At 45.6% G+C, this 22,709-nt stretch overlaps 8 protein-coding genes across 8 annotated transcripts; 3 read left to right on the top strand and 5 right to left on the bottom strand.

The window, feature by feature from the left end:
* Positions 1 to 2,563: 2,563 nt before the first annotated feature.
* Positions 2,564 to 3,337, top strand: LOC119262261 (histone H1-like). The gene has a single exon (XM_037533583.1). The coding sequence runs from the start codon at positions 2,601 to 2,603 to the stop codon at positions 3,210 to 3,212; it is 612 nt and encodes a 203-aa protein (XP_037389480.1). The 5' UTR covers positions 2,564 to 2,600; the 3' UTR covers positions 3,213 to 3,337.
* Positions 3,338 to 5,240: 1,903 nt separating this feature from the next.
* LOC119262230 (L-selectin-like) lies at positions 5,241 to 7,525 on the bottom strand. Its single transcript, XM_037533312.1, has 3 exons — positions 7,519 to 7,525; positions 6,026 to 6,352; positions 5,241 to 5,684 (listed from the first exon to the last, which is right to left on the bottom strand). The coding sequence occupies exons 1-3, from the start codon at positions 7,523 to 7,525 to the stop codon at positions 5,479 to 5,481; spliced, it is 540 nt and encodes a 179-aa protein (XP_037389209.1). The 3' UTR covers positions 5,241 to 5,478.
* A 440-nt stretch (positions 7,526 to 7,965) lies between these two features.
* LOC119262266 (histone H4) lies at positions 7,966 to 8,438 on the top strand. The gene has a single exon (XM_037533589.1). The coding sequence runs from the start codon at positions 7,975 to 7,977 to the stop codon at positions 8,284 to 8,286; it is 312 nt and encodes a 103-aa protein (XP_037389486.1). The 5' UTR covers positions 7,966 to 7,974; the 3' UTR covers positions 8,287 to 8,438.
* On the top strand, positions 7,966 to 8,688 carry LOC108418432 (histone H4). Its single transcript, XM_037533588.1, has 2 exons — positions 7,966 to 8,002; positions 8,356 to 8,688. Exons 1-2 carry the CDS (start codon positions 7,975 to 7,977, stop codon positions 8,637 to 8,639), a joined length of 312 nt encoding a protein of 103 aa, XP_037389485.1. The 5' UTR covers positions 7,966 to 7,974; the 3' UTR covers positions 8,640 to 8,688.
* Positions 8,689 to 12,300: 3,612 nt separating this feature from the next.
* Positions 12,301 to 12,721, bottom strand: LOC119262264 (histone H2A-like). The gene has a single exon (XM_037533586.1). It carries the CDS (start codon positions 12,702 to 12,704, stop codon positions 12,318 to 12,320), a length of 387 nt encoding a protein of 128 aa, XP_037389483.1. The 5' UTR covers positions 12,705 to 12,721; the 3' UTR covers positions 12,301 to 12,317.
* Positions 12,722 to 15,352: 2,631 nt separating this feature from the next.
* LOC108416876 (histone H1-like) lies at positions 15,353 to 15,964 on the bottom strand. The gene has a single exon (XM_017689717.2). It carries the CDS (start codon positions 15,959 to 15,961, stop codon positions 15,353 to 15,355), a length of 609 nt encoding a protein of 202 aa, XP_017545206.2. The 5' UTR covers positions 15,962 to 15,964.
* Positions 15,965 to 18,813: 2,849 nt separating this feature from the next.
* On the bottom strand, positions 18,814 to 19,222 carry LOC108413812 (histone H2B). Its single transcript, XM_017686485.2, has one exon. It carries the CDS (start codon positions 19,210 to 19,212, stop codon positions 18,838 to 18,840), a length of 375 nt encoding a protein of 124 aa, XP_017541974.1. The 5' UTR covers positions 19,213 to 19,222; the 3' UTR covers positions 18,814 to 18,837.
* Positions 19,223 to 21,322: 2,100 nt separating this feature from the next.
* On the bottom strand, positions 21,323 to 21,778 carry LOC108420611 (histone H2A-like). The gene has a single exon (XM_017690394.2). The coding sequence runs from the start codon at positions 21,759 to 21,761 to the stop codon at positions 21,375 to 21,377; it is 387 nt and encodes a 128-aa protein (XP_017545883.2). The 5' UTR covers positions 21,762 to 21,778; the 3' UTR covers positions 21,323 to 21,374.
* Between the last annotated feature and the right edge of the window lie 931 nt (positions 21,779 to 22,709).

Below are 22,709 nucleotides of genomic sequence, written 5' to 3'. Positions count from 1 at the left end.
GCTGAGCCAACTTTAAACGCGAGCTCAGTGATGAGAGCAGTGAATAGCAACGATGACCATATATACGGGAATAAAACAGCTTTAGCATAATGTGTTGTTATGGTAACAGACTAGGAGGGTTTGGGTTGCTAACGTTTATATTAACTTTACGATTCAGAGTGCTTTCTGACTAAAGTTTCATTACTCTCTGGCCACGTCCCAAACTGCAGACTGCTACTTCACGAAATATGTGTAAAAAATTACATATAACAAAATAAAATAAATAAATAAATGAATGAATGAATGAATAAAAGGACACCAGCGTTAGAAGTGCTTTCAGTAGTGCAGTATGGATGGAAACACATCAAACATGCATTCTCATATTAAAACGAAGCACCTTTCAATTACAATTCAGCAGGTGCTCGAAAAGTCCCGACTCAGTTACGACTTTAATTGGAGCTTTTGCCAAATCCAAAAAATAGAAAAGAGACGATAGAAGGCGATTACATTAGCGACATCTGAAGTTTCTGCTTATTGTAGAGAGTCTCACTGGCATGTTTTTTTTTCTCTTTTTTTACAAATGAACAATTAATAAATATGAAAACAAGCAAAGTCCACATAATCATAACTTCATTGCTTAATAATATTAGTCAAATTAATAATTATTATATTAACAACACACGACACCTATCGTATAGCAGCCACACCGGCCTTTTGTGAATAACACTGCACACCCCAGCCTTAAGCTGATGATAAGGTGCCAGGGAGTACAGGTAGGTTAAGAGCTAAGCATTAGGCTATTGCTGATGGAAGAGGGAGTAAAAGTAGTTTTATGTTGGTTTGTTCTTTGTCTTCAAAGTAGTCAGAGTAAGTTAAAGTAGCTGTGGAGCTTGGCATCAGGCTAGTGATGAAGTTAAAATAAACATAAGGCTAGGGCTTTGGCTCCTGATGGAGTTATTGAAAAGTTAAGGGGGAGAGGAAGAGAGCAAGTCATCAAGTTTGTGAAGAAGTTGTGGTGATAAAGCAAAAGTAGGTGCAAGATGTGCCATTAAGCTCTCGGTGAAGCTAGAGAAAGTGAAAGGAGCTGTCCAGCTAGACCTCAGATTTAAATTGTAGTCAGTAAGACTGAGATCAGCTGAGATCAGCCTCAGGTTTATACAATAGTCAGAGTATCAGCTGCCATAGCGCTGAACTCAGAGATCGTGAAAGTCAGTGTAGGGCAAGGCGTTTGACTTCCAAAGTAGACGCAATATGATCTTTCCTGCTAGGCCACAGGCTTACACTGTATAGAGAGAGAGCGATGGTGGGTTTAGAGCTCAGCTTTAGGCCCTAGGCTTGTGGTTAAGTCAGAGTGAATAACAGTACATCCAGTTAAAGAACGTCTAAGCAAGCTTAGGGCAGGGCATCAGGCTTGTGATGGAGTAAGAGTGAACTCAAATGTATCATTAGACTTCTGATGAAATTAGAGAATTAAAATCGGGTACAGAGCTCGGCTTTAAGCCCATGTCGTAAGGTAGGCCAAATCAGACTTACAGCTAGGCCTCAGGCTTATCATGCAGTTAAAGTCTTAGCAGATTTAGAACGAGGTTTTAAGTTTATGGTGACGTGAAAATATATTTAGGTCAAGAACTTTGATTGTTGCTGAGGCCAAGACATGGGCCTATTATGTAGTTGGAGCAAGCCATAGGATTTTTTTGGGCCAGAGCTCATACTTATGGTGAAGCTGGGGTGACTGAAGGGAGATGTTGAGTCGTCAGGCTTGTGAGAAGAGTGATTCAAAGTCGGTGTGGAGCTGGGCCTTAGTCTTATGCTGCAGTCTGAGTATTTCACAGTTAGTTCCCACTAGGTTTATGATGAGTTTTGACTAAAATCATGTTAGGGTCAGAGAACAGTGAGGTTTATTTCTAGTAAGATTATAAGAAGTTCATGGTTACTTCCCACTAGTGAGACGGAGAGGTTAGAATTAAGTTAATTAGAGTGAGAAGGAGCTTGGGGGTTTATTTACCACTGGTCAAGCCAAAGTTTATATAAAGCGCTTTATACACCAGGACATCAGTAGAGAGCAGCTCTGCCCATGGCGCCCGCTTGCTTACGCGTGTGCTTTACTCGCTCCAAGAAAGCTCGTTTTACCCATAATAAACTGGGCGCTTGACCGCTCGTTGTTCCCCCGCGCCGTCGCCGAGGCTCTCCCCGAATGGGTCGTCAAGCTGTCAGAAGGCTCACCTCGCCGTTTGCCACCATTTTCCACCGATTATCGCGTTAAAAGCGTCGCATCTCGTTCGGAGCGGCGAGCGCGCGGCGCCCTCTTGAACGCGCCTTGCGAAACGAGGCGTCGCTGCGCGCTCATTCCCGGACTCAGGACACACGACAGAGCCTCTTCTAGAGGATCGAGCCGTTGGGCGCTCGACAAGCGGCGTTCTCGCTCTTATTTTACCCGATAAATATCACGAGAAAACACAAGTGCGAGCGCGTCACTGAGGTATGGCCGCACAGCGCCCGCCTGATTGAGTCTTCACCGTTCTCATGTGGCTTTTAAGAGGCGGCCCGTCGCCTGAGAGGGAGGTTCCTCTGAACAGCACAGCTCCGCTCATTCTCTCTCCGATCGCAGCAAAAGCAGAACGATGGCAGAAGCCGCTCCCGCTCCAGCCGCCGCCGCGCCGGCCAAAGCTCCCAAGAAGAAGCGCGCCGCCCCGCCCAAGAAAGCCGGCCCCAGCGTCGGCGAGCTCATCGTCAAGGCTGTTTCGCAGTCTAAGGAGAGGAGCGGCGTGTCTCTCGCCGCCCTCAAGAAAGCTCTGGCTGCCGGCGGTTACGACGTGGACAAGAACAAGTCCCGCGTCAAGATCGCCGTCAAGAGCCTCGTGACGAAGGGCACTCTGGTGCAGACCAAAGGCACCGGCGCCTCGGGCTCCTTCAAGCTCAACAAGAAACAAGCCGAGCCCAAGAAGAAGGTGGCAAAGAAAGCGGCTCCAAAGGCCAAGAAGGCGGTCGCTAAAAAGCCCGCCGCTGCTAAGAAGCCCAAGAAGGTAGCAGCGAAGAAGCCCGCAGCTGCCAAGAAATCGCCGAAGAAAGCCAAGAAACCGGCGGCCGCCAAGAAAGTCGCCAAGTCTCCCAAGAAAGCTAAGAAGCCCGCGGCCCCGAAGAAGGCGACCAAGAGCCCGAAGAAAGCGAAGGTGGTCAAACCCAAAGCTACCAAGCCCAAGGCGGCGAAAAAGGCCGCCCCCAAGAAGAAGTAAACTCGCCGTTTTACCTTCTTATCCCGTTTCCCCGCTCAAAAACGGCTCTTTTAAGAGCCCCCCCACATTTTCCTATCAAAGAGCTCGTTTTTCTTTCGCCGTGTAAAGTCATTCCTCAACGAGATAAGATGATCCTTTATTAGTCCCACAGCGGGGAAATTGTTACAGCAGCGAAGGGACAGCGAGGCAGTCTGGTAAAAGAATTAACAAGCGAGTAAGTAACTTTTAACAAGCAAACAAAAAAAACAAAACGTACTTACTGTATAGACAATAAATAATTTATATATTTACTTTGTAACAAATTTTTTTTCCCGAAATTCACATGGAATATTGCAGTGGTTTATATCACATATGGGACGGTGAGAAGTTACTATATAAAGTATTTAAATAGAAGCTCAAGAATATTTAATATTTACTCTATAGAGGGATTTTAAATATATATGCGGTTATATATATCGCACATGGCGTGTTTATTATACTGCGCAGGGGAAATGGTGATAAATTCACATCGTGTTCTGTAAATGGTGATCAATACTGAAAGTACCAAGCTGCCATTTGCAGAGACATGGATTAGGATTAGAGCGGGAATGAGGCGGGAAAACAGTGAGGAAGAGGCGGGAAAACTCTTTCTCTCGCGCACAGGAGGCAGCACGAAAGGGAGGGGCGGGGGAGAACTTGGGGGACGGGGACAGAAACTCGTTAGTACTTTAACGAGGAGACGAGCAGCTGGAGAATCAGAAGCGCAGTGCAGCCGAGTAGTGTGAGCGTCTGACTAATTAAGAGAGACTTTGGTAAAGTGTGGAAACGTCGTGTTTCTGAGTGACTTCCTGAATTACTGGGTTTGTGAGAAGAGTGATGAAATAAAATGGGAATAAAATAATAATTTTAGTAATTATTACAACTAAACCACATCATTTCATACAGTAGATCAGCATCTACAGTAACGAGTCTGAGGCTCTTTCTCCGACTGGCCAGTTCAAGGTTTGACCACAGGATGGCGCACAAGCTTCATCCGGGACATGCGCCTGAGCGCATTATTCCTTATTTAAACTCATAAATACGAACAGGTTATAAATGTCGCGCTGTTTCACTCAGGCGAGCTGAGAGCTTCTGTTCTTGTTTAGCGGCCTTGATTTACCTTTATAGTTTCATTACACATCTAAATATAATCAGTAAATCCAGAAAAGATCATCCGGGCCTGCATGAAGAAATAAACTCCTGTGAGATTAGATGCTGTTCTGGCTCAAACACTTTGTGTCCCGTTCACCTCCTCAAGCTGAGACCCAACTGTCCCGTTCACCTCCACCAGCTGAGACCCCACTGTCCCACTCACCTCCTCCAGCTGAGACCCCACTGTCCCGCTCAGCTGCAGTTGACCTCTGAACTTTGAAATGAGCTTGGAAAACCCTAATCTACAGACTCCTGACTCGTAATCTGATTATGATCCAGTATTTATGCCTGTGTGTCGTTTGGACTGTTTCCAGTATTTTCTAAGAGGACAAAGTGGCTCCCAGGAAATTTGCAGTTTGTCCAGCAGTTTCTGAGAATAAACAAATTCACAACTGCAATAGGAACTGAAAGTCAGCAACTATAATAGTGTAAAAACATCAGGGAGGATTTTTAATAAACGCAATTTTATTAATATGATGTCATTCCCTTAATTCTACAAACAATATTAGTCATTAAGCTGCTTCCCATAGAAAACAAGCTGATCTTAAATTTATCAAGTTACTAAATAAAATGCTAAGAAACGACATTAAACAGGTCACACAAGACATGGAATAATAATGATGATAAAGATAATTTTAAAAATGAATAAAATAAATAAAATAATAATAATTTAGCAGAAAATTAACAGCTATAATAAAGTATAAGGTTAAATGGTTATTAGAGCTCTGTTATTACAGAAATAAAATGTAGAAATATAATTTCACTACAATCTACATTATAAACAAAGAGAAGCTAAAGCCTTTTAAAAAGTCTGTAACTGTTTATCACTAATTATTTTATCTGCTTTATAGACTGAATTAAACTAGTGAAGTGCATGTTGACTGGAACATAGTCCGAGCTAGAAAACAGTGAACTGGTCACTTCTAGGGTTGAGAAATCGGCCTTTTACGGTTGTTTAAGTTCACAAACAGCTCTAAGAGCTGAAACGTCCATCTTCGTCCTTAATGGTGTCTCCACAGTGTCGGTTCCAGCACGGCTGAGGGGTGCAGGCTCGGCCTGTCTCTCGTTTCTCTTGGTCCACGGTCCCAAAGACAGCCTACTGGATGATCAACAGCTCAAAGAGTTGACTCTGTCCAAGCCCCACCCACAGATGCCCAGAGACACGCCTCCTCCTGAGCTCAAACTTCACCTCTTTCTGGTCCAGACCAGACTGGATGCGTAGAATAGCCCTCCTGTTCTCTCTCCGACAGTAATCCAGAGCGCTCTCCCAGTCCATCTGCTCAGCACTGACATGGATCAGTGCTGACAAACACACAACAACACAAATGAACAACGGAAAATGAAGCTTTAGAGCAAGAGAAGAGCTTCATATTCACGTTCCTGCTGGGAGAATCAGGGAGTTTGTATAAAGAGGGAAGAGAGACAACATATAAACATAACTGACACGTTAATGCGCTGATGCACACCATCACTCTGCTCTGGTTCTGGATGAACTTCATGCAGATTTACTGAGTGGCGACCAATCAGATTGTTTGAGTTTTGATTTTCTCCATTTGCTGCTTTTCCTCATCCCACATACTGCAGTGTGACTCATAACTGCCTGTTCATGATCCTGAACTGAACTGAACTGAATCATGACTTACTGTTGGAGCACAGAGCAGGCTGAGTAGTACTGCACGGCACTGAAGACCATTTCCCTTTTCTCAGTACACCACAGTCTGATGATCGAGGCTGACCAGTCGTCCAGTTCCTGTAGGCAGAGCGTCCTCCATCAGTCCACTCCCAGCTATCACGCAGCAGGCTGATCCAGAAGGACGTTCTTCTGGTCAGCCCTTTTCCATTTACTGCTTCATTCTGGTTCTGATCTCTGATGCCGACCAGGTCAGTGTAGCTCTTCCTGCAGTAACTCTGAGCTTCATACCAGCTCGTATTCCCAGAGATTAAATGATAATTCAGGGTGAGGTCAGTATCTGTGGAGGGACGAGAACTTCTTATAGTTTAATAGTCCTTTTTCTTTATATTTAAAATTTTTATACTATTTTCCTTTAAATCTGCACTTCATATATTTTAGCCTTATGTTTAATTGTTGTCTGTATGTAGTGCCCCCTTAACTTTAGGCTGTGCTATATGAGTTAGATGAGTTTATGCTCTTTTTTTATTTAATTATGAGCTGTCAGAAACTGCTTAAATAAAACAGGCATAGTTATAAATACATGCTGGTGCAGGAACCCTTCTGAGTAATATTTCACCTCAGTTATAATTTAGCTTACCAAATATGACTGGTGTATCTAGATTAACACTCTAGACATGTGACTATTATAACTTACAACAAAACAAAACCCCAAACAAACAAAACAAAACCCCAGCTTCTATTGATTAATAAAAATAAACGCAGAGAATTACTGTGTCTTGGGTTGGGGTACTTATTAAAACCAGCTTAGAAAAAAAAATAGAGTTCATTCAATTTGGTCACTCAAACCTGATATCTCGTTTGGTCACATAACAAAAAAAAAAAAAAAAAACACAAAATACACAATTTAGTGTTTAGTGGTTTCCCAGAAATGTGTAGTAACACCCTATTAATACACAGCACTAATGTGGGCACACTCACACTCAGACTGTAACAGTAAGCTCAAACTGAACTGGTCAGAAATATTGAAATAAAAGGAAATACAAATACGGGGTTCCCTGTTTTCTGGGTGTGTCTCTCGTGGCGGGCCCGAATGCTGCTTGTGCACGTGGGGGCCTTAAACTAAGTGGCCGCTTCGCGCAGAAAAAAAACTTGCCTGGACTCACTCAGGGTCCAATATGGGGGAATGGAGTGGAGAGCTGCTACCTTGCCTCTGAGAGGGAAATCCAGCGTGGCCAGAGGAAGTCTGAGCCTCACGTCTCCAACTTGATGAGAAACGTCAATATAACATGTTTTACATGACTTTTTTCTACCTGTAGCTGCCACGTTCTCCTCTCGCCCCTTCCTCTCTCTAGACACACACATACACACACACACACACACACACACACGCCTCTCCTCTCACCCCCACAGAGACAAAGCGCCAATCAGCAGGCGAGGAGGTGTACAACAGAGATTGACAACTTTTTACAACAAATGAGAACACTTAACTCCTGAGCACCAGACGTGGCATTTTGACATTTTTATACAGTTTTTAAATAATTAAAACCATTTAATAACAGGGTCACTTTATGAAATGAAATAAATGTTAGCCACACATTTACAAGGGGCTACATGTAGAAAACGCCGTTGGATTGCTGCTTAATTTCGTTGTACACTGTGCAATGACAAAGGCATCTTATCTTTTTTTCTTTTGTAATGTGGACAATGTTTGACGTTTTGTCTTTTAAAGACATGAGATGTGTAAGGCTGTGAAATACTAATAATGACAGTGGTGATAGTGATACTGATTGTTTCATGGCAGTTTCTGCTTTGTGCGTTTCTCTGTAGCGTCTGTGTGTAGCTCCGCCTCCGGTGGTTCCTTGGTTTCAACTAGGTCCTGTAGAGGACCATAAAAAGGTGCGTTCAGCGTAGCAGCTTCATTCAAACTTTGAGTTTCGACTTGGAGGAAAATCAGAGAAAATGTCCGGAAGAGGAAAGGGAGGCAAAGGTCTTGGTAAAGGAGGCGCAAAGCGTCATCGCAAAGTTCTTCGCGACAACATCCAGGGCATCACCAAGCCGGCTATCCGCCGTTTGGCTCGCCGTGGCGGCGTCAAGCGTATTTCTGGTCTGATCTATGAGGAAACCCGCGGTGTGCTTAAAGTATTCCTGGAGAACGTGATCAGGGATGCCGTCACTTACACCGAGCACGCCAAGAGAAAGACCGTCACCGCTATGGATGTGGTTTACGCCTTGAAGCGCCAGGGACGCACCCTGTACGGCTTCGGCGGCTAAACGCTCGACTCGACCAGCACTAAACCCAACGGCTCTTCTAAGAAAAAAAAAAAAGAAAGGGAGGCAAAGGTCTTGGTAAAGGAGGCGCTAAGCGTCACCGCAAAGTGCTCCGCGATAACATCCAGGGCATCACCAAGCCGGCTATCCGCCGTCTGGCTCGTCGTGGCGGTGTCAAGCGTATCTCCGGTCTGATCTACGAGGAGACTCGCGGTGTGCTCAAGGTGTTCCTGGAGAACGTGATCAGGGATGCCGTCACCTACACCGAACATGCCAAGAGAAAGACCGTCACTGCCATGGATGTGGTTTATGCCCTGAAGCGTCAGGGCCGAACCCTGTACGGCTTCGGAGGTTAAACGCTCGACTCGAACAACCACAAACCCAACGGCTCTTTTAAGAGCCCCCCACACTCCCACCAGAAGAGCTGCTCCTTATGACCCTTTTAGTAGAGATGTTTGTCCACTTTAGTTTTATTTTGTGAGGAAAGTGATAGTGTCTTTTTTTTTTTCGTTTAACACCAGCACAACAGTAGAGAATGAGGGGGAGTATTTCATAGCTCGACTGCGGTGACTTTCAAACCTAATGTCAAGTCAGTAAAGCCATCGAGGTGTTGGAACTTGCACCTCTTACAACGGAAACCGTCAAACTTCTCCAGTAGAAGCCGATAGATCCGTTCAAAACCCCTTAAAAGAACCTTAAATGCGTTACATGGATCTATTTAATCCTCGAACACAATGACTAATTAATTAAAGTAATTTTAAGTTTAAAATGCTTTTTGAGTAAAAAAGCAAGACAATCTTAACAGTCTGAGATCTAAAATACACGATTTCTGAAAAATGGAGATGTTCGGCAGAACTCAACCTCTGAAAGGTGTTTAAAAATGTGACGCCGTTTTATAAAAAAAGCAATAACAAAACTTATTTGGAATATATTTGTTCAAATCGTGCTGTACAGGACGCACAAGATCACACCAGAATGCGCGGGAAAGAGAACAAAGGGAAAGTCTATCGCTAGGAGAAGGAGGAGAGGGAGGTGAATGAGAGCTGGGTGGAGGGAACGTGTACATAACGCGTATGTCGATATGTAGTGCACGTTCGTGTGTTTATTGTTTTTTCGTACAAGTCTTCATGTTCGTGTGTGTGTTGGTGCATTTGAAGACCTCAGAAGACGCCAGTGTGTGTGGGATGAATGGAGAGAGCTCTGAAACTCCTAAAATAAGAGTAATAAATAGGTAATAATGTTGGAGAAGGTTGTGGTACGTGCCCTTCATTAACTGTAGGTAGTTTGAAGTTTGAATCCAAGGTTAACAGGAATAGTTCGATATTCCTTCGCGCTGCACATAGAAAGTCATTACTAATCAGAAGTGAAATTATAGGAAAGCGCCAGCCTCGACAGAATAATCCAGTTTTGCATTTATATGGATGAAAACAGGGCCGTGAATATTTTTATTTCTTTCCCTCTTTGTCTTCGTCTCTCACACACGGGAGGCAGCACAAAGAGGAAAGAGGAAAGTCTTGGTCACGGCCTTCTTGGATCCCTTCTTCGGGGCGGACTTGGCTGGTTCAGGCATGTTTCTTCTCTTCAAATTAGACTGAAGAATGAGGAGGAGCGCCCGGCACCGGCTTATGTACACTACGATATTCAAAACAGACAAAGCTCCGCCTTCACAGTGCTGTCAAACGGCCATTGGACGGCAATCAACGGCTCGCTTGGCGGACCAACGGCTCGCTTGGCGGACATCCCCCAGCTCTCATTCACCCCCACTCTCCTCCTTCTCCCCCTCCTCCTCCTTGCTAAAGACTCTTTGTTCTCTTTCCTTTTTTTTTAAATATAACTTTATTTTAGCAAAAAGTATAACAGTTTACAATTAACAAACAAACATCATCTTTACACACAAAACATCGAAACAATTACAGACTTTATATTTTAAAAGGACAGAAAGTCCCATTTCTTACCTTCTTGTTTTTTTTATATCAATAGTCCTTCTTCTTTTCAGTTCCCGTATAATATGACTAAAAACAATATCACTGGACACAAAAGCTTGATCAATCGTCATGTGTTCTCTTTCCCGCGCATTCTGATCTACTGTGTTTCCCGCAAAGCACAATTGAACAAATATATTCCAAATAATTTTATAATTTAATAATTTGCTCTTTCATTAAATGGCGTCACATTTCTAAACACGTTTGAGAGGTTTTGAGTTCTGTTATGATCTAAATCATGTTTTTTATTGTGCATTTCGGATCTGAAACTGCTGCTGGATTGTTTTGATTTTATTTACTAAAAAAAAAGAATAATCATTTATTATTATTAAAAAAATATTCAGGTTATTCTGTGTTAGAGTTTACCAGGTGCATGTAACGCATACAAGGTTATTCCAGTGGATTTTGAATGGATCAGGTTCTCTTAGAGAACAGCGCTGCATTTCACCGTTTCTGCTGTAGAAGGTAAAAGTCGCGATGCTTTGGCGATGAACAATAACGGCTTTACTGACTAAACGACTTGAGGCTTCAGACAACGCTGCTAGAGTAACTCACCACAGTCGAGCTATGAAATATTCTCCCTCACTCTCTGCGGTCGCTCTGGCATTAAAGTAAGATTACTACTAATTTCCTCACAATATTAAAATAAAATGGACTAGTTAATACCGTATTTGCTTAAACTGACACTAAATATGTATAAATAGGAACGTGAAGTTTCACCGTTTATAAACTGAGTCATCACAACACAATGGCCAAAAAAATAGAAACTACACAAAATGACTCACTTTTAAATACTGAGTCCCATGATCCACACAATGCAGTAACTACGGGCAGATTAATAAACTGCTCATGAAATTAGAAATAAACTATTACATCACAGCATTTAAGAGCTCGGAGTTTCCTAGAAAAGTCGCTCTTCTGGACTGAAACAGTGAGGCGGCTCTTAAAAGAGCCTTTTGGGTGTTTGAGGAAGTTGTGGTCGCTCCGCTGAATCTAAGCGCGCTCTCCGCGGATACGGCGGGCCAACTGGATGTCCTTAGGCATGATGGTGACTCTCTTGGCGTGGATGGCGCACAGGTTGGTGTCCTCGAACAGACCCACCAAGTAAGCCTCGCTGGCCTCCTGCAGGGCCATGACGGCAGAGCTCTGGAAGCGGAGATCGGTCTTGAAGTCCTGAGCGATCTCCCTCACCAGGCGCTGAAAGGGCAGCTTGCGGATCAGCAGCTCTGTGGACTTCTGGTAGCGGCGGATCTCGCGGAGAGCCACGGTACCGGGCCTGTAACGGTGAGGCTTCTTGACGCCGCCGGTGGCCGGAGCGCTCTTGCGGGCAGCCTTAGTAGCCAGCTGCTTCCTCGGGGCTTTGCCACCGGTGGACTTACGGGCGGTCTGCTTGGTTCTCGCCATGGCAGTAAACTGTGCTGTTCTCTGTAAAAGACAGAATAAGGTCGCGCGCACAGCGCGGCGCTTTTCTGCATTGGAGCTGCTCTCCGCCCACTGGGCGGCTTGGATGTGCCCGCCTCCCATTGGACGGCCGTCCACGCGGCAGCTAAACGCTATTGGGCGGCTTCTTTCGCGCCAACATTTTCAAACTACAAGACGCCCCAAACCTGACGCTCCTTAGCGTCATTTTTCTTCTTTACTCGTTCCCGCCTCGCCTTGGCTAAACGGTATTGGGCGCCAATATTTTCAAATCACAAGACACTGCCCAACGCTGCGACGGGCGCCTGTGCTGATTTTTGTGTTTCACGTCTTGTGAAACTTTACTTGGATTTTTGGTTCATTCATTATTACACGCCTGTTATTTCACCTTCACTCGCCTAGTTATAACAGATGCTCGTGAAGGTTTATTTTGTGTTCGAGTAGCTTCTCTTTTTAATTCAGTACACTAATCGTGGGACGCGGCGATTCCATGATCTCTTTTTCCCCTCCTTTAACAACCAATCGAAAGCTTTGTTGCACGGTAGAAGGAATATAGAAACACTGCACTTTTGTCGTTAAGGTGGGTGGCTCTTAAAAGAGCCTTTGGTTAATTACAATTTAGCAAAGCCCAGTTTACTTGGTCTTGGCAGGCTTCTCGGTCTTCTTGGGCAGCAGGACGGCCTGAATGTTGGGCAGCACGCCACCTTGAGCGATGGTCACTCCTCCGAGCAGTTTGTTGAGCTCCTCGTCGTTACGAACAGCCAACTGCAAGTGACGAGGGATGATACGGGTCTTCTTGTTGTCGCGAGCGGCGTTCCCGGCCAACTCGAGGATCTCAGCGGTCAGATACTCCAGCACGGCGGCCAAGTAGACGGGAGCACCGGCGCCGACGCGCTCGGCATAGTTACCTTTACGCAGAAGTCTGTGCACACGGCCCACAGGGAACTGCAGCCCAGCACGGGAGGAGCGAGTCTTGGCCTTCGCCCTGGCTTTACCGCCGGTCTTGCCTCTTCCACTCATCTTGACTTTCTATCAACTTTGTCAAACACAGCTGAAATAAGCTCCGCTCTCCGAGTCTTCCTTATAAAGAAAACGGCTTCGTTTCTATTGGCTGGAATTTGACGGCCTCCCACAACCAATCCGCGTCGTCAAACTTTAGGGTCCGCCCACTGCCCCCCCGCCCTTCAAACTTCAAACTACCTACAGTTAATGAAGGGCACGTACCACAACCTTCTCCAGCATTATTACCTACTTATTACTCTTATTTTAGGAGTTTCAGAGCTCTCTCCATTCATCCCACACACACTGGCGTCTTCCGAGGTCTTCAAATGCACCAACACACACACGAACATGAAGACTTGTACGAAAAAAACCATAAACACACGAACGTGCACTACATATCGACATACGTGTTATGTACACGTTCCCTCCACCCAGCTCTCATTCACCTCCCTCTCCTCCTTCTCCTAGCGATAGACTTTCCCTTTGTTCTCTTTCCCGCGCATTCTGGTGTGATCTTGTGCGTCCTGTACAGCACGATTTGAACAAATATATTCCAAATAAGTTTTGTTTTTGCTCTTTTCCATAAAAGGGCGTCACATTTTTAAACACCTTTCAGAGGTTGAGTTCTGCCAAACATCTCCATTTTTCAGAAATCGTGTATTTTAGATCTCAGACTGTTAAGATTGTCTTGCTTTTTTACTCAAAAAGCATTTTAAACTTAAAATTACTTAACCAAGTCATTGTGTTCCAGGATTAAATAGATCCATATAACGCATTTAAGATTCTTTTAAGGGGTTTTGAACGGATCTATCGGCTTTTACTGGAAAACAGCGCTGGCGTTTGACGGTTTCCGTTGTAAGAGGTGTAAGTTGCGACACCTCGATGGCTTTACTGACTAGACATTAGGTTTGAAAGTCACCGCAGTCGAGTTATGAAATACCCCCCTCATTCTCGACTGTTGTGCTGGTGTTACACGAAAAAAAAAAAAAAACACAAAGACACTATCACTTTCCTCACAAAAAACTAAAGTGGACAAACATTTCTACTAAAAGGGTCATAAGGAGCAGCTCTTCTGGTGGGAGTGTGGGGGGCTCTTAAAAGAGCCGTTGGGTTTGTGGTTGTTCGAGTCGAGCGTTTAACCTCCGAAGCCGTACAGGGTTCGGCCCTGACGCTTCAGGGCATAAACCACATCCATGGCAGTGACGGTCTTTCTCTTAGCATGCTCGGTGTAGGTGACGGCATCCCTGATCACGTTCTCCAGGAACACCTTGAGCACACCGCGAGTCTCCTCGTAGATCAGACCGGAGATACGCTTGACACCGCCACGGCGAGCCAGACGGCGGATAGCCGGCTTGGTGATGCCCTGGATGTTATCGCGGAGCACTTTGCGGTGACGCTTAGCGCCTCCTTTACCAAGACCTTTGCCTCCCTTTCCTCTTCCGGACATTTTCTCTGATTTTCCTCCAAGTCGAAACTCAAAGTTTGAATGAAGCTGCTATGCTGAACGCACCTTTTTATGGTCCTCTACAGGACCTAGTTGAAACCAAGGAACCACCGGAGGCGGAGTTACACACAGACACTACAGAGAAACACACAAAGCAGAAACTGCCCTGAATAATTGCCCAACGTACAGAAGAAAAAAGTAGCCGAGAAGAAAGTCTGTAAGAATAACATAAGGCCAAAGCATGTGAACACGAGTGTGTGTGTGTGTGTGTGTGTGTGTGTGTACGGTTACATATTTTGTAGGAAATAAAGCTCTTATGCACGTCACTGGTGAAGCTTGTCCGCCATCATGTGGTCAACCCGTGAACTGGCAGATCCGAAAAAAGACCCTCAGAATCCTCCTGAAGATGCTGATCTACTGTATGAAATGATGTGGTTTAGTTGTAATAATTGCTATAAATTATATACGTATACACGTCCTTGTTTTCCCGCCTCTTCCTCGCTGTTTTCCCGCCTCATTTCCGCTCTAATCCTAATCCATGTCTCTGCTAATGGCAGCTTGGTACTTTCAGTATTGATCACCATTTACAGAACACGATGTGAATTTATCACCATTTCCCCTGCGCAGTATAATAAACACTCCATGTGCGATATATATAACCGCATATATATTTAAAATCCCTCTATAGAGTAAATATTAAATATTCTTGAGCTTCTATTTAAATAGTTTATATAGTAACTCCTCACCGTCCCATATGTGATATAAACTAGTACCTCATGTGCAATATTCCTTGTGAATTTCGGGAAAAATATTGCTACAAGGTAAACATCTCAGCAATTTCCTTATTTATAATTCTTTATATTGTTATTTTTGTTAAGAATATAGTTCATTTTTTTATTTGATTTTGTTTAATTTTAATGTTTAGTTTCATATATTGTCTATACAGTAACAAGTGAACTAAAAAACCTTGTTAAGTACTTAAAGTGAATTACTCGCTTGTTAATTCTCTTCTCACTTCTCTTTTACTCGAGTGCCTCGCTGTCCCTTCGCTGCTGTAACACGGAGAATTTCCCCGCTGTGGGACTAAAAGGATGTTATTTAACTTTAATAACTTTGTGCAGGACGAAAGAAAACCGAACTCTTTGAGTGGAAAATGTGGGGGGGCTCTTAAAAGAGCCGTTTTTGAGCGGGGAAAACGGGGCACGAAGGTAAAACGGCGCGTTCACTTCTTCTTGGAGGCGGCCTTTTTCGCCGCCTTGGGCTTGGCAGCTTTGGGTTTGACCACCTTCGCTTTCTTCGGGCTCTTGGTCGCCTTCTTCGGGGCCGCGGGTTTCTTAGCTTTCTTGGGAGACTTGGCGACTTTCTTGGCGGCCGCCGGTTTCTTGGCTTTCTTCGGCGATTTCTTGGCAGCTGCGGGCTTCTTCGCCGCTACCTTCTTGGGCTTCTTAGCAGCGGCGGGCTTTTTAGCGGGCGCCTTCTTGGCCTTTGGAGCTGCTTTCTTTGCCACCTTCTTCTTGGGCTCGGCTTGTTTCTTGTTGAGCTTGAAGGAGCCCGAGGCGCCGGTGCCTTTGGTCTGCACCAGAGTGCCCTTCGTTACGAGGCTCTTGACGGCGATCTTGACGCGGGACTTGTTCTTGTCCACGTCGTAACCGCCGGCAGCCAGAGCTTTCTTGAGGGCGGCGAGAGACACGCCGCTCCTCTCCTTAGACTGCGAAACAGCCTTGACGATGAGCTCGCCGACGCTGGGGCCGGCTTTCTTGGGCGGGGCGGCGCGCTTCTTCTTGGGAGCTTTAGCCGGCGCGGCGGCTGGAGCGGGAGCGGCTTCTGCCATCGTTCTGATTTTGCTGCGATCGGAGAGAGAATGAGCGGAGCTGTGCTGTTCAGAGGAACCTCCCTCTCAGGCGACGGGCCGCCTCTTAAAAGCCACATGAGAACGGTGAAGACTCAACCAGGCGGGCGCTGTGCAGCCATACCTCAGTGACGCGCTCGCACTTGTGTTTTCTCGTGATATTTATCGGGTAAAATAAGAGCGAAAACGTGGATTGTTGAGCGCCCAACGGCTCGATCCTCTAGAAGAGGCTCTGTCGTGTGTCCTGAGTCCGGAAATGAGCGCACAGCGACGCCTCGTTTCGCAGGGCACACTCAAGAGAGCGCCGCGCGGTCGCCGCTCCGAACGAGATGCGACGCTTTTAACGCGATAATCGGTGGAAAATGGTGGCAAACGGCGACGTGAGCCTTCTGACAGCTTGACGACCCATTCGGGGAGAGCCTCGGCGACGGCGCGGGGGAACAACGAGTGGTCAAGCGCCCTGTTTATTATGGGTAAAACGAGCTTTCTTGGAGCGAGTAAAGCACACGCGTAAGCAAGCGGGCGCCATGGGCAGAGCTGCTCTCTACTGATGTCCTGGTGTATAAAGCGCTATATATAAACTTTGACTTGACCAGTGGTAAATAAACCCCCAAGCTCCTTCTCACTCTAATTAACTTCATTCTAATTTCTCCCTCACCCTAATGGGAAGTAGCCATAAACTTCTTATAAACGTACTAGAAATAAACCTCATTCTTCTCTGACCCTAACGTCACCATAAGCATTAGCTCTGGCCCAAAAAACTCCTATGGCTTGCTCCAACTACTTTGAACTCAGCAACAATCAAAGTTCTTGACCTAAATATATTTTCACTTTCACTTCACCATAAACCTAAAGCCTCGCTCTAAATCTGCTATGACTTTAACTACATGATGAGCCTGAGGCCTAGCTGTAAGTCTGATTTGACCTACTCTACGACATGGGCTTAAAGCCGAGCTCTGTACCCGATTGTGGTTGGTTAGTGTAGTGATTAACACCGCTGCCTTCTACGCTGTAGACTGGGGTTCAATCCCCACCTGGGTAAACACCCTACACTAAACCAATAAGAGTCCTTGGGCAAGACTCCTAACACCACCTTCGCCTACCTGTGTAAAATGATCAACTGTCTGCCAGATGCCATAAATGTAAGTTTTAATTCTCATTTCATCAGAAGTCTAATGATACATTTGAGTTCACTCTTACTCCATCACAAGCCTGATGCCCTGCCCTAAGCTTACTTTGATGTTCTTTAACTGGAGCTACTGTTACTCACTCTAACTTTACTATGAGCCTAGGGTCTAAAGCCAAGCTCTAAACCCACCATCACTCTCTCTCTAGCATAAGCCTGTGGCCTAGCAGGAAAGATCGTACTGCTCATGGTCTTCTTTGGAAGTCCAAGGCCTTGCCCTACACTGACCTTCACGATCTCGGAGTTCAGCGCTACAGCAGCTGTTACTCTGACTACTGTATAAACCTGAGGCTTAGCCATAAATATCAATAGCTAGAAACCTCAGCTTGGAGGTTTTGATTCACTCCAACTTCATAAGCATAAAGCTTTGCTCTAAACCCATTATGTGTTTGACTACATCAGATGCCACATTCCTAGCTGTGAAGCTTCTGATGCTTTTCTAAATAAATCTCAAGCCCAAAGCCCAACCCTGTACCCTCTTTTACTCACTCAGACTTCACCATAAGTCAAAGCTGAGCTCAACCACTCTGACTACAATTTAAATCTGAGGTCTAGCTGGAAAGCTCCTCTCACTTTCTCTAGCTTCACGGTGAGCTTAATGACACGTCTTGCACCTACTTTTACTTTATCACCACAGGTCCTTCATAAACTTGATGGCTCACTCCCTTCTTCCTCTCACTTTTAGTAACTCCATCAGGAGCCAAAGCCCTAGCCTTATGTTTATTTTAACTTCATCACTAGCCTGATGCCAAGCTCCACAGCTACTTTAACTTACTCTGACTACTTTGAAGACAAAGAACAAACCTACATAAAACTACTTTTGCTTCCTCTACCATCATCAATAGCCTAAGGCTTAGCTTTTAACCTACCTGTACTCCCTGGCACCTTATCATCAGCTTAAGGCAGGGGTGTGCAGTCTTATTCACAAAAGGCCGGTGTGGCTGCAGGTTTTCACTCCAAACAAGCTGCAGCACAGCCGACTTCACTTGTTTAATTATTTGGTTTCAGTCTTAGAGTGAAAAGGCCTTAGAGGATGAGACTGGGCACCCCTGGCGTAAGGACTGCTTTCCTGTAACAGCTTCGTGCGTATCTATATTCTTTAATGTAAATAACTATTTTGCACTTCTGGTTAGATGCTAACAAAAATAAATAAAACTGTCCCGTGTTTGACTCCCTGTAGACAAAATGTTATCCACTTAAACTGCTGCATAACTCCACAATACAATACTAAAGCTTTTATTTTATTAAAGCAGTTTGAATTTTCTCCATTCATCACACGCACCACCCTGAAAAGCTTTTGAATACAAAGAACATTGAAAGCTTACAGCTATTACTGTAATTAGCAAAATGTGACACATGAATTTTTTTTTAACGATCTTCAGACCGCACCTTTAAATAGTGTTACTGTTACATACAATATGTGCGATGGAGGCAGATCACGCTTTCAACCAGCGCCCATTATCCAAACAGAAACTACGTGCAAAGAAATTGCGCGGGAAAATTCAAACGAACCTTAAATAATTTCAGACATCCGCTCAAAAACAAGACGGAAAAAAAACCCCACAAACCCACACACCACTTTCATTTTCATAAACGGAGAAAAGCTCTTAAAGCGAAACCGTGGGTGGCTCTTAAAAGAGCCGTTGGGTTTGACTTGAATCTTCGGCACTTCTTACTTGGAGCTGGTGTATTTGGTGACGGCCTTGGTGCCCTCGGACACGGCGTGTTTGGCCAGCTCGCCGGGAAGAAGCAGACGCACGGCGGTCTGGATCTCCCTGGACGTGATGGTGGAGCGTTTGTTGTAATGAGCCAGACGGGACGACTCACCGGCGATGCGCTCGAAGATGTCGTTAACGAAAGAGTTCATGATGCCCATCGCCTTGGAGGAAATGCCGGTGTCGGGGTGGACCTGCTTCAGCACCTTGTACACATAGATAGCGTAGCTCTCCTTCCTGGACTTTCTGCGCTTCTTGCCTCCCTTACCGGCCGTCTTGGTCACGGCTTTCTTGGATCCCTTCTTCGGGGCGGACTTGGCTGGTTCAGGCATGTTTCTTCTCTTCGAGTTAGACTGAAGAATGAGGAGGAGCGCCCGGCACCGGCTTATGTACACTGCGATATTCAAAACAGACAAAGCTCCGCCTTCACAGTGCTATCAAACGGCCATTGGACGGCAATCAACGGCTCGCTTGGCGGACCAACGGCTCGCTTGGCGGACATCCCCCAGCTCTCATTCAACCCACTCTCCTCCGTCTCCCCCTCCTCCTCCTAGCTAAAGACACTTTGTTCTCTTTCCCGCGCATTCTGATCTACTGTGTGTCCTGCACAGCACAATTGAACAAATATATTACAAATAATTTAATAATTTGCTCTTTCATTAAATGGCGTCACATTTCTAAACACGTTTGAGAGGTTTTGAGTTCTGCTATGATCTTAATCATGTTTTTTATTGTGCATTTCGGATCTGAAACTGCTGCTGGATTGTTTTGATTTTATTTACTAAAAAAAAGAATAATCATTTATTATTATTAAAAAAATATTCAGGTTACTCTGTGTTAGAGTTTACCAGGTGCATGTAACGCATACAAGGTTATTCCAGTGGATTTTGAATGGATCAGGTTCTCTTAGAGAACAGCGCTGCATTTCACCGTTTCTGCTGTAGAAGGTAAAAGTCGCGATGCTTTGGCGATGAACAATAACGGCTTTACTGACTAAACGACTTGAGGCTTCAGACAACGCTGCTAGAGTAACTCACAACAGTCGAGCTATGAAATATTCTCCCTCACTCTCTGCGGTCGCTCTGGCATCACCGTTTATAAACTGAATCATCACAACACAATGGCCAAAAAAATAGAAACTACAGAAAAGTCACAAAATGACTGACTTTTAAATACTGAGTCCCATGATCCACACAATGCAGTAACTACGGGCAGATTAATAAACTGCTCAGAATATTAGAAATAAACTATTACATCACAGCATTTAAGAGCTCGGAGTTTCCTAGAAAAGTCGCTCTTCTGGACTGAAACAGTGAGGCGGCTCTTAAAAGAGCCTTTTGGGTGTTTGAGGAAGTTGTGGTCGCTCCGCTGAATCTAAGCGCGCTCTCCGCGGATACGGCGGGCCAACTGGATGTCCTTAGGCATGATGGTGACTCTCTTGGCGTGGATGGCGCACAGGTTCGTGTCCTCGAAGAGACCCACCAAGTAAGCCTCGCTGGCCTCCTGCAGGGCCATGACGGCAGAGCTCTGGAAGCGGAGATCGGTCTTGAAGTCCTGAGCGATCTCCCTCACCAGGCGCTGGAAGGGCAACTTGCGGATCAGCAGCTCTGTGGACTTCTGGTAGCGGCGGATCTCCCGGAGAGCCACGGTACCGGGCCTGTAACGGTGAGGCTTCTTGACGCCGCCAGTGGCCGGAGCGCTCTTGCGGGCAGCCTTGGTAGCCAGCTGCTTCCTCGGGGCTTTGCCGCCGGTGGACTTACGGGCGGTCTGTTTGGTTCTCGCCATGGCAGTAAACTGTGCTGTTCTCTGTAAAAGACAGAATAAGGCCGCGCGCACAGCGCGGCGCTTTTCTGCATTGGAGCTGCTCTCCGCCCACTGGGCGGCTTGGATGTGCCCGCCTCCCATTGGACGGCCGTCCACGCGGCAGCTAAACGCTATTGGGCGGCTTCTTTCGCGCCAACATTTTCAAACTACAAGACGCCCCAAACCTGTGGCTCCTTAGCGTCATTTTTCTTCTTTACTCGTTCCCGCCTCGCCTTGGCTAAACGGTATTGGGCGTCTTAAGCCGCGCCAATATTTTCAAATCACAAGACACTGCCCAACGCTGCGACGGGCGCCTGTACTCATTTTTGTGTTTCACGTCTTGTGAAACTTTACTTTTTGGTTCCTTCATTATTACACGCCTGTTATTTCACCTTCACTCGCCTAGTTATAACAGATGCTCGTGAAGGTTTACTTATGTCGTGTTCGAGTAGCTTCTCTTTTTAATTCAATAAGCTAATCGTGGGACGCGGCGATGCCATGATCTCTTTTCCCCCCTGTAACAACCCGTAACAACCAATCGAAAGCTTTCTTGCACGGTAGAAGGAATATAGAAACTAGAAGGAATATAGAAACACGGTAGAAGGAATATAGAAACACTGCACTTTTGTCGTTAAGGTGGGTGGCTCTTAAAAGAGCCTTTGGTTAATTACGATTTAGCAGAAAGCCCAGTTTACTTGGTCTTGGCAGGTTTCTCGGTCTTCTTGGGCAGCAGGACGGCCTGAATGTTGGGCAGAACGCCACCTTGAGCGATGGTCACTCCTCCGAGCAGTTTGTTGAGCTCTTCGTCGTTACGAACAGCCAACTGCAGGTGACGAGGGATGATACGGGTCTTCTTGTTGTCGCGAGCGGCGTTCCCGGCCAACTCGAGGATCTCAGCGGTCAGATACTCCAGCACGGCGGCCAAGTAGACGGGAGCACCGGCGCCGACGCGCTCGGCATAGTTACCTTTACGCAGAAGTCTGTGCACACGGCCCACAGGGAACTGCAGCCCAGCACGGGAGGAGCGAGTCTTGGCCTTCGCCCTGGCTTTACCGCCGGTCTTGCCTCTTCCACTCATCTTGACTTTCTATCAACTTTGTCAAACACAGCTGAAATAAGCTCCGCTCTCCGAGTCTTCCTTATAAAGAAAACGGCTTCGTTTCTATTGGCTGGAATTTGACGGCCTCCCACAACCAATCCGCGTCGTCAAACCCCCCACCCCCCCACCCGCTTCTCCCCCACCCCCCCCACCCGCTTCTCCCCCACCCCCCCACCCGCTTCTCCCCCTCCTCTTTGTGATGCCTCCCGTGTGTGAGAGACGAAGACAAAGAGGGAAAGAAATAAAAATATTCACGGCCCTGTTTTCATCCATATAAATGCAAAACTGGATTATTCTGTCGAGGCTGGCGCTTTCCTATAATTTCACTTCTGATTAGTAATGACTTTCTATGTGCAGCGCGAAGGAAAATCGAACTATTCCTGTTAACCTTGGATTCAAACTTCAAACTACCTACAGTTAATGAAGGGCACGTACCACAACCTTCTCCAGCATTATTACCTACTTATTACTCTTATTTTAGGAGTTTCAGAGCTCTCTCCATTCATCCCACACACACTGGCGTCTTCTGAGGTCTTCAAATGCACCAACACACACACGAACATGAAGACTTGCACGAAAAAAACCATAAACACACGAACTACATATCGACATACGCGTTATGTACACGTCCCCTCCACCCAGCTCTCATTCACCTCCCTCTCCTCCTTCTCCTAGCGATAGACTTTCCCTTTGTTCTCTTTCCCGCGCATTCTGATCTGATCTTGTGCGTCCTGTACAGCACGATTTGAACAAATATATTCCAAATAAGTTTTGTTATTGCTTTTTTTATAAAACGGCGTCACATTTTTAAACACCTTTCAGAGGTTGAGTTCTGCCAAACATCTCCATTTTTCAGAAATCGTGTATTTTAGATCTCAGACTGTTAAGATTGTCTTGCTTTTTTACTCAAAAAGCATTTTAAACTTA

The sequence above is a fragment of the Pygocentrus nattereri genome, chromosome 23, assembly GCF_015220715.1.
Source record: "Pygocentrus nattereri isolate fPygNat1 chromosome 23, fPygNat1.pri, whole genome shotgun sequence".
NCBI classification, from domain to species: domain Eukaryota; kingdom Metazoa; phylum Chordata; class Actinopteri; order Characiformes; family Serrasalmidae; genus Pygocentrus; species Pygocentrus nattereri.
This window is presented reverse-complemented; position numbering and strand designations above follow the sequence as displayed.

Coding starts and splice junctions, on each gene's coding strand:
- LOC119262261 (XM_037533583.1), top strand. CDS start 2,601: ATGGCAGAAGCCGCTCCCGCTCCAGCCGCCGCCGCGCCGGCCAAAGCT.
- LOC119262266 (XM_037533589.1), top strand. CDS start 7,975: ATGTCCGGAAGAGGAAAGGGAGGCAAAGGTCTTGGTAAAGGAGGCGCA.
- LOC108416876 (XM_017689717.2), bottom strand. CDS start 15,961: ATGGCAGAAGCCGCTCCCGCTCCAGCCGCCGCGCCGGCTAAAGCTCCC.
- LOC108413812 (XM_017686485.2), bottom strand. CDS start 19,212: ATGCCTGAACCAGCCAAGTCCGCCCCGAAGAAGGGATCCAAGAAAGCC.
- LOC108418432 (XM_037533588.1), top strand. CDS start 7,975: ATGTCCGGAAGAGGAAAGGGAGGCAAAG. Junction 8,003..8,355: donor AAGAGGAAAGGGAGGCAAAG/GTCTTGGTAAAG, acceptor AGGGAGGCAAAG/GTCTTGGTAAAGGAGGCGCT.
- LOC119262230 (XM_037533312.1), bottom strand. Junction 5,685..6,025: donor GCCTGCTCTGTGCTCCAACA/GTAAGTCATGAT, acceptor TGTGTTTGTCAG/CACTGATCCATGTCAGTGCT.
- LOC119262264 (XM_037533586.1), bottom strand. CDS start 12,704: ATGAGTGGAAGAGGCAAGACCGGCGGTAAAGCCAGGGCGAAGGCCAAG.
- LOC108420611 (XM_017690394.2), bottom strand. CDS start 21,761: ATGAGTGGAAGAGGCAAGACCGGCGGTAAAGCCAGGGCGAAGGCCAAG.